The sequence below is a fragment of the Terrapene carolina genome, unplaced genomic scaffold (assembly GCF_002925995.2).
Source record: "Terrapene carolina triunguis isolate 2854851 unplaced genomic scaffold, T_m_triunguis-2.0 Scaffold96, whole genome shotgun sequence".
NCBI classification, from domain to species: Eukaryota; Metazoa; Chordata; order Testudines; family Emydidae; genus Terrapene; species Terrapene triunguis.
The window spans coordinates 71614129-71627257 of NW_020664447.1; the positions used below are offsets into that span (position 1 = coordinate 71614129).

Here is a 13129-nt window from a genome sequence, read left to right on the forward strand (position 1 = left end):
AACATGAAATCTATTCTAGCATGTAAATGATGAGGGTGTGAATAAAATGTGTAATCTCATTCCCCTAAATGCATTTCTCTCCAGCAAACTGAGAGACTGAATTTTTGGCACAGAGAAGTAAATGCTGCACTTGCTTCCCTATACACTTCATCTTCTTTATCTGATCTGTCCAATAAGGAATCGGTGTGCAACTGAAGTCTCCTCCAAGTATAATTTCCCTTCCCCAAAGTGTTGCAGTATTTTAAAGCAGCTTTTTTTTGCTTGTGATTGAGAACATATCCTGAGCCCACTAACAAATAACTGTACCTGTCAATAAGATAAACCATCCCCCCATATCCTTAAATTGATCTTCAATCTAAAAAATTACGTTTAGCAAATATTATGGCCATTCCTCTTTTCTTTGGCTGAAGCAAAAAATGTCTCTGAAACCAACCATCTTTCATGCCCATAATATGCCACTCCTGAAAATGCGTTTCTTGAAGTAAAATAATCTGAGAATGAGGTTTTTAAAAAATTCAGCCAGGGCTTTTTCCCCTCTTAACGACGTTATTTAGCCCCTTAAAATTCAAAGGTGTTATTTTAAAAGGAACAGCCATTGAGAATAACTATTTAGCTTATTGAAAAACTTGAAACTGTGATTATTTAGCTGTTTGATAGCATGAACCCTTGAGTGGCCAATGTCTCTTGTTGCAAATTATGTTGTATTCAGAACCGTGTGCCTGAATATGGCGTGATTTCTGTTTGTAAATTTCCATAGCTATGTCTTGTATTAATTCTCCTTCCCATCCCTGATTCCCTCCCCTCTCCTGCATTATTCCCCTTATTTTAAAAATAAAATACCAAAATAGCATATAATTCAGCCCCCAAACAACTGTGTTTTCTTGAACTCTCAACACATGTACTTTCCCCATGAGCTGTTTCTCTTGCAACCCAAAGGAGTTACATTCTCCACATATGAGATCTTAGGGATAGATTGCCATCTGATTATTTGAGTCACATTGGGAGGATTTACACAGAACCCTAAGTGCTCCTCAGCAACCCCTTTCTATTTTCTCCAATCTCCCCATCCCTGGGACACTCATCTTATTGTCCTATATATGCTCTACACTTTAAAATACAGAGTTATAATCATCCCAATTAAACTTCATACTATTTTCTTTATAACATTAACATAGTTACTGTTAAACTGTTCATTCTTGATGACTCTCAAGAAGTTCTTTCAGGGTAATCTTTTGGTAACTACTCATGTATCTGAGTCCTCTTGTATAGCTTCATTTTTTGCCATTGACAGTACATTCTCTAGAGTCTTTTTCTTTTCCTATCCTCATTTTCTTGGATTTGACCATCTGTCAAGATATTTCCAGCATTTTATACTTAGTTTCCACCTCCAGAGTATCCTCTTGCTTTTCTGAGATTTTGATTTCTATCTCAAGTGAGTGGACTGTAGTTTTAACTTGTGTAAAGTATCTTACTGGGTAAAACTGATTTTGAAAGCTGAATGAGAATTTAAATGAGAATCCCCATCAGTAACATATATCTGCCCTCTTGAGTGCTCCTGAAACTTCCCCCAGCACTCTTCTTTTTTAAAGTTAGGGCAGAGTGGTCATGCAAAAATTACAGCTTGTCACCTTGGGGTATAAACTCTGAATGTTCTCTGGCTCTTTCCATAGTTAAATCTTTCTGCGGATATTGATAAAATTTCACAATCAAATCTCTGGATCTATTATAAGCTCCAAGTGTGGGGAATAGCACCATATGCATTCTCTCCACTTTCACATCTTCTAGAGAACTGAGATTTAACAAATTAAATTTTTATATACCAGATTGTATTTCCTCCTTCAGCATTTTCAGGCAGTCTCTTAATTCTGATGTTGTTCCTTCACACTCTATTTTCTATATCATCCAATTTAAGCTGCTTCTCTCTGTGTTCCAGCAGTGTCATGCAGCTCTGCAGCAATGGCTGTCTCTCACTAGCTTTCTTTAGGCCAATCTCTGGTACAGACAGTGACTCAACCTTTCAAATCAGTTACTTCCTTCTTTACTGCTAGAATCAGTCATCAGATCATTTCTCATGGCCTTGGAGATCAACTCCCAAATGTCTGCCTTGGAGACTGATTTTCTTCAGCCTTCACATTTCTGTCAGGGGCCTCTCCACACTGTGAGCTGGAAACACCCTTCTGAATGAGGTATTTTTAATTTTTTTTTTTTTTTGAGACTCCATCCTCTGCAACGGAGTGCTCTGTTTTTTGGTGGAGTTTAGTAGCTTTAGTGGGTTGATGGAGGCAGATTACTTTCTTATCACCTCAGAGCTCTGGCTTCAGGCAGCCATTTTAGTTCAGACTACTGCTGATCCCCACAACCCTCTTTTTTTTTTTTTTTTTTTAAACTAACAGACCCACTACCTCCTCACCTATCTTATTTCTCAGGTGAAAACTGTATTAAACTAGAGTGAGATTGAGGGTAAAAACAGTACAAGGACACTGTAATTCCATCAAAAACAACCACTTCAAACCCAGGAATTCACAGTGAAGTAAAAGGAGGCATGAAAATGCACAGTAAAGGCACCGAAACAACCTTAATGCCACTTTGTAGTTATGCTATGCAATAATCATACATTTATGATCAGAACAGAATAGAATGTTAGTCCCTGAGTAGATCAAATTGAATTTTGATAACAGATTTTTTTCTCATCATATTACTACATGGTGGAGTTAAGATTGAATTTTTTATTTTATAAACAAAGTTTATAAATTAGTTATTTATCTGAGTTGAGTATTTTATTGTTTTTACTATTGATCGCATAGCATAATGGAATAAAATAAAATTAGACAGTAAATGTGTGAAACTTTCATTTCCTAATAAAAAACAAAAAAAGGCATGAAAAACACACAAATTACAATATTTTTTCCATTAAAGTAACCATGCACTTTAATGAAGGGATACACTGCTTTGTTAAAGAATGTGTAAGTAAGGTATTAGAACAATAATATATACAATCATGCCACACTATACCTCAGGTTTCAGATCTCTATGGACGACTCCTACATCATGCATGTGGCTCACAGCTGAAACAAGTTTGCGCATGATATAACTGGCTTCTGTCTCACTGAAGTGTTTCTTTTTCTGAATGCGTTCAAGCAATTCTCCTCCCTTCAGCAGTTCCATTACTAGAAATGTGTGAAGCTAGAAAACAAAAAAAACAGTTTAATGTGATACCTTAGAAAAATTAGATTATATACCAACACTTTGTGGATTTTAAATATTAATAATTAAGTCTTAACTTTTTACTGTTTATTATTAAAAATATTACACAACTGCATTTAGAAAAAAACAGAACCGGTATCATTTAAGACAGAAAGAGGTGGGAAAATATAGCCTTTTAAACTGCAAGCATAACAGCACTTTTTTCTCATCAGTTCTTTTGTCTGGTTCTTTGTTCTGCATCACAACACATTTGCCTTCCACCAGCTACATACTATACTGCAGTAGGATCTCTCTTTCCAGAGGTCAGGATGAGTCAAGCTTCTGTTTATAATAGTATTTCATGAGTATAAAAATATGAAGAACCAAATTCTACTCTTAGAGATGTCTGGTGCTCACGGCTACCATTGACATCTGTGGGATTCACTTATACACATTAGTGGGTAGAATCTAGCTCAAAGAGTGGTGAACATTGCCTGCTTCCACATAAGGGTACATTTTTATCATTATGCATGAAGAATTAATCACAGACATCAAGTTAATAGCAGAAAAAGTTGCTAATTCCTTGCACAGCCTCCTGAAAGTTTACTTCCAAGTCTTTAATTATCCTCAACTGCTTCAGATCCCATCTCCCACATAGAAGGATACATGCTGTTTCTGTACCATTACTAGAACCACAACATATATTTAATATTCCCAAACAGTAAACTTTGTTACTAAAAGTGAAGGTTGTGCCAGTGTATTTCCTTTAAGACAAAAAAATTTTTAAATCAAGGAAGTCACCACTTAAGGCAAACATTAACATAAAGATCAATCATAATTCACATGCCTTGTCACTAATGCACCCAAGACTCCACAACTTCACAACAAACAGCTTTTTTCTTCCAACATACAACCATCCGTAATACATGGAATTATGCTCAAACGCACAAACTTAATTACAACTTCAACAAGATTAACTCCTTAAAACTAATTTTGAGAAGTCTTTTTTTGTACCGTTACAAAGTCTGAATTTGGAGTAAATGTCATATGTTTGTTTGTGATTGGGAGAAACTACAGTATTTTTTGTGGGAATTTCCTTGTTTTTTAAAAACCTGTTAACTGTTAGCAGCAGGTTAGTGGGGTACTGGGGAAGAGGTAGCATTAAAGGGTTTTGAGGAGGGGGCAATTTTGAAGGCAGATGATCATAATGGGAGGAGGGAAGGACAGCATGGTTGGTGAGTAGAGGAAGAGTACAAAGAGACTGAAGAGGGCTGATGGGGGAAGGCCAGGACAGGAAGGCTGTCATAAACATAGAGTTAAGGGTTAATTCCTCTTTTATCTGTAAAGGGTTAAGAAGCTCACATAACCTAGCTGACACCCGACCAGAAGGACCAATAAGGGGACAAGATACTTTAAAATCTGGAAGGGGGAAAAAGTCTTTTGTCTGTGCTGTGTGGGCTTTTGCCGGAGACAGAGAAAGGAGCCATCCCACTCCTATAGGGTAGTGAGTATTTGGAGAAGGAATATGTTAGATTATTTTTATTTTCTTGTTTGTGAGTTCTTTTGCAAATAAGAGGGAGGATAAATTTGGGTTCTTTGTGTAACTTTAAAGTTTTGCCCAGAGGGAAACCCTCTGTGTTTTGAATCTGATTGTGAGATTATCTTTCTTTCTAATTTTACAGAGGTACTCCTTTCACCTTTTTTCTTAATTAAAATTCTTCTTTTAAAAACCTGATTGATTTTTCATTGTTTTAAGATCCAAGGGTTTGGATCTGTGTTCACCAGGACTAAGTGGTGAGGGGATATTCTCAAATCTACCCAGGAAAAGGGGTGTAGAGGCTTGGGGGGAAATTATTCTCAAGCCTGCCCAGGAAAGGGGGGTTAGGGACTTGGGAGATATTTGGGGGAAGGCAGAGTTCCAAGTGGCTCTCCCTAAATATTTGGTTAACGCTTGGTGGTGGCAGCGTACTGTTAACCTAAGCTGGTAAAAATAAGCTTAGGGGGTCTTTCATGCAGGTCTCCACATCTGTACCCTAAAGTTCAGAGTGCGGAGGGAACCTTGACAGAGGCATAAGGAATACTGGATGGAGGGACATAAGATTTGTGGGAGACAGCTGGAAATATGAGACTGGTAGGGCTGTGGGATGAGTTATGGAAAATCAATGAGACAGCAGTCAGGTTTGGGGATCTAGGAAAAACAGAAAGGCTATGGAGATGTAAAGGTGGGAGCAGTGGGAAAAGTATAGCATTTTCGGGGAAGTAATATAGGGCATGAGGTTGTTGTGGGTAGCAGAAGGGCAGAAGACTCACAGACAGGAAGCCAGCAGGGTGTTTTGGATCAGGGTTTCCCTATGCTAAGGGAATCCTGCCCAGAGACTGTAGAAATAAAGGGTAGGTGGTGTTTCCTCAGTTGGGAAATCTCTGTCCTCTTTACATAGGAATTCCCCAGCACAGGGAAATCCCACTCATTGTGAAGACTGTTATATAGCCTTTGCTTCTATAAAAAGGGGGAGAACCATAGCCCACATTTTCTTCACTCTGTCAGATGGGCTGTGACCTCACCAGCCCTTCCTCACAAAGATTTTGGTGCCTTGGAATTGAGAACTCAGTAGTTCCCTTAAGTAAGATGGGGCTGTTTAGCCAGCCAGCCTTGAAAAACAATGGGTATGAGTATCTGAGATGGCCATTGTCACTGTGTCAACTGCTCTTGATTCAGTCTGTCTAGGGATCCTAGGTTTGTCTTAACTGGTCCTCTTCATCTACAATTAGACCAGTCCATGAATTCTTAACTTAAATTGAGTCTATCAGCCCTTAAACTCCAAGGCTTGCAGTCTCCTTTTGTCTGTCAGTTTCTCAGAAGCAGCATGGCATGGGCTGTTGCCCCTCTGCTATCCCAGGCCTTTTTGCCTCTCTTTCCCTCTCTGTTCTCCCTCTTTCATAGCTGGTCTTATTTACTTCGTTGGTCACAGCTGTGGCTGCATGTGTCCATGACTGGCAGTTCTGGTAGCTATGCAGGGGTGTGATCAGCCTGATAGCCTTTAAGCAGGGAAGACTCTCCTCTCCCTTCTGCTGATGCTCAGTTTGGGATTTGTAAACCCCATTACACAGTCCTATCTCCCAACAACAATTTCTAAGGATATAGTCTGGGGCAGGTGAGACAAGTATGAAAAGATGTGCAGAATTGTGCAGATGGGTGGGCATTTTTTGGCAGAGACTATATCTCATTAGTTAAGCTAAAAGCACGGCTTGTCAGGTTACTTTTTCTGCAATTCTCTCCCCCTATCCTTGAACACAGCGGAACGGGCAGGGAAAGAGGATAAAAAATATTCTCTCAATGGCAAATGTCCCAGGATTTGCCAAAAAAGAGTCATAGCCTGACAAACATTGGCAGGTCCAGTCGGAGTAGGATTCCCAATGGAGAACCTGATTAGATTTGTAGCAGAGCTAGTAAAAAATAAGGAAATTTTTCAGAAAAAAATTGATTTTTTTTTTTGAAATTTCAAAATTTGGAATAAATTGACCAGCTCTAGTCTGTGGAAGCCTCGAGTTGGTGAGTATATACATGTTGCAGAAGGATGAAAAGCAGGATGAGTGGCTGGTTGGAGGTAGGCTAATCAGATTCACAGTAATCTAAGAGTACATTTATTGTTATATCTTGTTTATTAAGTATTGATTGTGCTCAAAAGAAGAAAATAAAGATAGCACCTTGCCACGAAGAGCTAATTTAAACAGATTTTTCTGCTTAAGAACTCAAAAAAGTACACTGATAATACATTCTGAACATATTTTAGTACATAAAGTATAAATAGTGAAAATGTAAATCTCCTCCATCCTTAAAGATTGTGGGTCAGATTCTTCAGTTTGCTAAGTGCATTTTTGTGCTGCATATGCCTACCAGCTGTTCCCCCTCAGACCCTTTCATAAGGGCATAGGGAACATTTTGGGAGGGGGCTGGGGGCATGTCAGGGGTAGAGAGGAGCTCAGCTTCATTATACCTGATCTTCTGCTGGGGAACTTACACCAGCAGAGGAAGATAAGGTAGGCCCCCAGCTGCTCTGGTTTCCCTGAGGCCACCACTGTCCACTACATTTGAGCTATGCTCGGATACAGTAGATAACTGAGGTTTCTATAATTAAATAAAACTCAAGCACATTCTAGTTGTTTTTTTTTTTTTTTAAAGGAACTGCTTTTAAATCTGGTAATTTATTAAATTATTTGGGTTGCCTCATTTGAAAACAAACAAAATTATGAAATAATCTTTGGTACTTGTGTAGCACCATTAATTCAAGGATTTCCAAGCGTGTTACAAATATCTTTTAAACTTCACAATACCTCTGAAGGAAGGTAAGTATACCTGAGTTCCCGCAAATACATTTTTATTGTATATAAATAAAAATGTAATCTCCTTTGGTTTTAATGCTTTTGCTATAATTTTTCTAGGTAGACAAGACTCAATTAGTTGGAAAAAGATGCCTATACAGAGTGGCAGTAAGCTTTATCACAAGAGTTTAATGCTATGCACAACAAAATGTGTTTGGAAAATGCTTATTATAGTTTCTTCAAAATACCTGATCATGATAAACTTCATGCAACTTCACTACATTGGGGTGTCCTTCACAGAGTTTCAAAGCTGTTATTTCCCTCTGGGTGTTGGCTTCCATTCTGGAAAATTACCAAGTTTAACAAAGCAAATTTCAAGTCAAAATTGTTACATCTATTTTTTTAAAATTCTTCCTAATCCAGATTTTGGAATATTAGAACAGTTGCCCTTTTGATATATACAATTAGAAGTCAGCACCTTCAAACAAGTAAACTGAACCAACCAAACAAGTGAGTCCTGCAGAGTGGGGGTAAATAAATAAAACAAACAAATTTATGATTCAGTCATGTCTTGGCATGTTAAGAATAAAAACTTTGTTATTTTACAAACACCATAAGCAATTCAGACTTGCCCATTAGGCTTGAAACATTGGCACTACCTGTTCCACCCTCATGCCAGAGAAGTACTTCCAAAGCTGTATGGAAACATTAAATCCATTTTGGATAAAATAATATCACTTTAAATAATAGCACTATACTCAACTATAAGTGATAGCAGGTCCGTCCGAAGTGGGACAGTTCATGCAGCGCATACTGCCATGTGCATCAGATAAGGGTACCAGTTCTGTCTGGGCCATGTCAGGGCTATCAGTATGAACTTGGCTTTGTCAACATGTATCTTGTGTATTACCTGTGAGGGCAGCGGTATCGGTGGGAATGCATAAAGAGTGATTTCTCCCACGTGATTAGGAAGGCATCTCCCAGTGATTGGGGCCCCATTCCTGCTCTCGAGAAAAAGAGAGGGCATTTGTAATTTTGTGAATACATTGATGGGATGGAAGCCCCATCACTGAAATATGGCTAGTAGGACTTTACTGTTCATTTACCATTCCTGGTCCTGAGAAAATTGTCTACTCAGTGTGTCCGCTGTCATGTTCTGGCACCCGGGGAGGTAGGAGACTGTGACATTTATATTGTGATTTATGCACCAGTTCCACAGCCTCATGGTCTCGATGCATAGTGAGTGAGAGTGGGCTCCTCCTTGTCAATTTATATAGAACATGCAGGCAATGCTGTCGGTCATCACACATACTGTTTTGTAATTTATCAGTGAGAGGAAGTGAAGATAGGCGTTGTACACCGCGCGTAATTCTAATAGGTTGATGTGTAGTAGGGTCTTGGTAGATGACTACCTCCCTTGGATCATATGCTAGTTCAGGTGGGTGCCCCAGCCTATCGAGGCATCTGTTGTGATTAGTATTGATGGTGGATCCTGGTGAAAGGGAATCTCTGTGCACACATTCTCCAGTCTTGTCCACCACTGTAGAGATTCCAGTACTTTTGATGGCAGTGTTAGGCTTCTGTTCAGGTTGTGTTTGCTTGATATGTACACTGAACTCAGCCAACCTTGTAGGCAGCACATGTGTAGTCTTTCATGTCTTACCACAAAGGTCATGGCCACCATGTGACCTAATAGTTGTAGGCAGGTTCATGCCGATATTTGTGGGCTAGTCGTGACTACCTAGATAAGACTGGTCAGAGTTATGAATCTGTTCAACGGTAATGATGCCCTGGCCTCTATAGTCGAGGCGAGCCCCGATTAAGTCCAATTGTTATATAGGAACTAGGATTGCTTTTTGTTTATTTGTAACCCTACCTTCCAGAAGAGAGTGATAGTCCTCTGAATGTTGTCTATTGCTTCTAACCAGGTAGGCCCTTTTAGTAAACAGTTTAGATATGGGGAAAACATTATCCCTTGTTTGGGGAAGTGTGCCACTACTACCGCAAGGGAGGACTCTGTATTGGTAGTGGACGTTGACTTTGTGGTTCATATTCTTGTTGTTGCTGACGTTGGAATGAGATGTTTGTTTCGTTGGTATTGCTGGTAACGTCTCCATTTCGTGGCAGGTGTATATATACACCAAGAGTATGGAGAGTCATTCAGAAATCTTTCATCAAGTGGAGGACCTTGTTTGTTTTGGTAGAAAAAAAGCTTTTCTCTCTCAAATGGGAGATACTCCACTTTCACTTGGAGATCTTTTGGAATCCCCAAAGATTGCAGCCATGATGCTCTGTGCATTAATATGGCTGTGGCTGCTATTCTCACCGCGGTGACTGCTATGTCCAGGGATACTTGTAGTGCCGTTCTGGCAACCAGCTATCCCTCAGTTAGTGTGGCTTTCAATTTTGCAAGCCTCTCCTCTGGGAGGTCATTAATAAATTCGTTCAGCTTGCCATAATTATCGTGGTCATACTCGGCTAGGAGCACACTGCAATTTGCCACTCGGAATTGTAGTGTCACCAAAGAATAGACCTTCTGACTGAAGAGGTCGAATCTCTTGTATTCCTTGTCCTGTGGAGTGGACCTGTACTGTGGTTGTTTGCCACACTGATTTGCGGCCTCTGCTACTAAGGAGTTGGGTGGTGGGCAGGAAAAAAGGAAGTCCATACCCTTGGCGGGCGTGTAGTACTTCTTGTCCGCCCTCTTGCATGCTAGTGGGACAGTAGCTGGTGTTTGCCGGACTGTCTCCGCCAGTTACATGATGGCATCATTTATGACAACGCTATTTTAGAAGTCAACTATGTCTGCAGAATTTGGAGGAGTTTGTGATAGGTGTCCTGCACCCTGGGATCTCCTGACTCTGAGCTACCCTTCTGAACAGTTCTTGGGACTGTTTGAAATCGTTTGCTGTGGTGGGAGGTAGGGGCATTAATGCTTCCTCTGGTGATGAATAAGAGTTATGCGCAGATGACGTTATGTCCCGCTTGGTGCCCTCTTCCCTCTCATCCCCCGTTTCCTCCTGGGCTTCCGAGATCTCCATTACAGAGGATGGTGATCTGATTTCACCTCTGGGTGGAGTTGAGGGTCTGTTGTAACGAGTCCTGTACGCTGCCCATGGATCCCAAGATGACCATTGCTTGGGGAAGGGCATAAGTGGGCACATCCATGATTATCTGTACCATGGTTGTATGCAAGAGGCCTTTGATTTCATGGGTCCCCAAGGTGGTCTGTATTCTGTAGGTGAAGAATGGTGTGAAGAGAAGACACCCTCTTTCTGGTGGTCACCATCTTTGCTTGAGAATGGTGGGGTTGTAGGTGATACTGCTTGGTCTGATGCTGTATGCTCAGGGGAGCCATCGGGGCCGAAGAGCAGGGACTGCGGCATTGAAAAGACCATGATGTCTTTTTGTTGCAGGAATTTCTGCGGTGGCGTTGGTTTCAGCACCATCGGTACCCATGTCGCTATTTTAGGCGGTACCATGGACTGTGCTGATGACTTGTAGCTCGACTTACTTGGTGTGAACAGTGCCGTCTTTGCTCTGTCCGTTGGTACCGATGGGGTCGTCGGAGCTGGCGGTGGAGGCACAGCCACTAGTGAGGGTCTTGGCACCATGTCTCTCACCTGTGTGATCAGTGCCGTAGGGGAGGAGGCAGTCTTAGATCTGTGCCTCGACTCCTTGTCCTTCTGATGGGGCTCAGCAGAGGTCCCGGTGCGGATGGTGCCGGAGGTTCCCCGTGCCTCAAGGTGCTCACCCAGGGGTTGATCGGCACTGAGGACAGCGACCTGGCAAAAGACGGTTTCTTTTTATACAGCTCTCTTTGCAGAGAGGTCATGGCTCTTTTCCTTGATCTTTTAGAGGACTGAGTGTTGTCCTTAGTTGAACTGGATGTGCCCGGGGAGTTCCCTGTGGAAGGAGTCTGTTACCCTGGATCGGAGGCCAGTTGGAGAAATTTCTCATCACAATAAGTTTTAGATGGAGGTCTCGATCATGCCTGGCCCTTGCTTTCAAATTGCTGCAGTGAGTGCACTTCTGGGGAATGTGCAAATCGCTGAGACAGTCAACACAGAGAGAATGGCTGTCTGAGATGGGCATAGCTTCGTGGCAAGACCCGCATCTCTTAAAGCCTGGGAACCAGGCATTTTGAATCAGGTTAAGTGTTCCCCACTCTGAGGGGGAAAAAAGGAAAAAAAATTGAACTGATTAAAACAAACTAAACTAAACTAACTATACTAGGAAAAAGCTAAAACTATTTCTAATTATATTTCTCTAGGTTTGAGAGAGACATTGGCACATCACCATGGAGTTCTATCTCAGGCCAAGGACGATTGAGAAGGAACTGAGGGGGTTGGACCGTGTGCGTGCTAGATGAGGTACCAACGGCACCGCGAGACGACTACTGTGCACACGCGTCCCAGATGGACATTGCTACTGAAAATCTCTGATCAACAGTGGTTGATCACAGTGACATGGTTGAACACACTGAAATCTGAAATGGAGCACCCATTCTTGAAGAAGAATCAGGTAACAATTATTTTCATTCTATACCGACGTCTCCCTGAATCCAAGACATGTGGGACATAGCTAGCAGTATGAAAAAAAATTTGTAGGGATGGAGAGAAGATAGAACAGTGTTCCTTCTTTCCTCAAAATTAGTGTTAATCTATCTTGGGGCAACGGCTTGAAGAACATTCCCACCAAAGGTTGCTTCTGTAGAGGGAAGGTCAGGTCTGTATTGATTTATAAAGGAGTTGATGGATCACCAGTTGCATCCTTTTTGACCTTGAACATGTCCCCTATATATTGCAGTTCCCAAGTTGTGCTCAAAATGAAAGGGTGTCACTTATGGCCAGGATTTTGAGGTATGAATTGTGGAGGAAAGACCCTATTATCATGTGGGTTTCCTGTAACCAAAAAGTGACAAACTGAACCACTTTGGATGGTCTTTTCATTTTACTTTTCATTTGCTGTTGAAAGTGATTCCAGGCTCTTAAGAAGAATCCCTTATGTTGTCTTATATTGTCTTGTCATTAGAGGAATCTCTAGGCATGAGACCAGAAGACTTAGGAGTCACAGTAAAGATGGATCAATGACATACAGCTCCATTACACCTCAGAAATCAGTGTCTGGATTTCCAGCAATACGAAGATTCTGGCTCTCTTTGCACCTATCTTAGACTCTTAGGTAGACAATAGTGTGATAAGGAATTGGGAAGCTCGCAAGAAGTAACCCAGATAACCCCCTCTGTACTTCATACCTGGATTTATAATACATTTAAAAAACAAATGGATGGAGGTGAGCCAGTTGTTGACATACTGGTTATTTGGGCTAGAAGCAGGGATTGAACCACTTTCCTGATCTGGGCTTTCATCTAGTGTTTCAGGTCCAGATTTTAACCAGGAATTGGAGTCACTTTTCTGGTACATTTGCTATGGGTAGGAGCGAAAAGAGCGTCTGCCTTTGTATCAGCACTTGTAGTCCTTCTCAGACTTAACTGGAGTAGAGAGTAAATGCCTGGGCTGATGTGTGTGCAACTACCATCTTACCAATCTTCTCCCTGAATAAGGGCTGGTCTACACCCAGCCGCTAGTTCGGCGGCTGGGGATCGAAGTTCTGGGTTCGACTT

The 13129-nt window shown here is 41.1% G+C and overlaps 1 protein-coding gene across 1 annotated transcript in view; it reads right to left on the bottom strand.

The window, feature by feature from the left end:
• RPS6KA5 (ribosomal protein S6 kinase A5) overlaps nucleotides 1–13129 on the bottom strand; it is a 161618-nt gene that overhangs the window by 27323 nt on the left and 121166 nt on the right. The window contains exons 12-13 of the mRNA XM_024209696.3: nucleotides 7752–7845; nucleotides 3013–3183 (exon numbers count right to left, since the gene is read on the bottom strand). Of these exons, the coding sequence (XP_024065464.1) occupies nucleotides 3013–3183; nucleotides 7752–7845 (265 nt within the window). The remainder of the gene's footprint in view (nucleotides 1–3012; nucleotides 3184–7751; nucleotides 7846–13129) is intronic.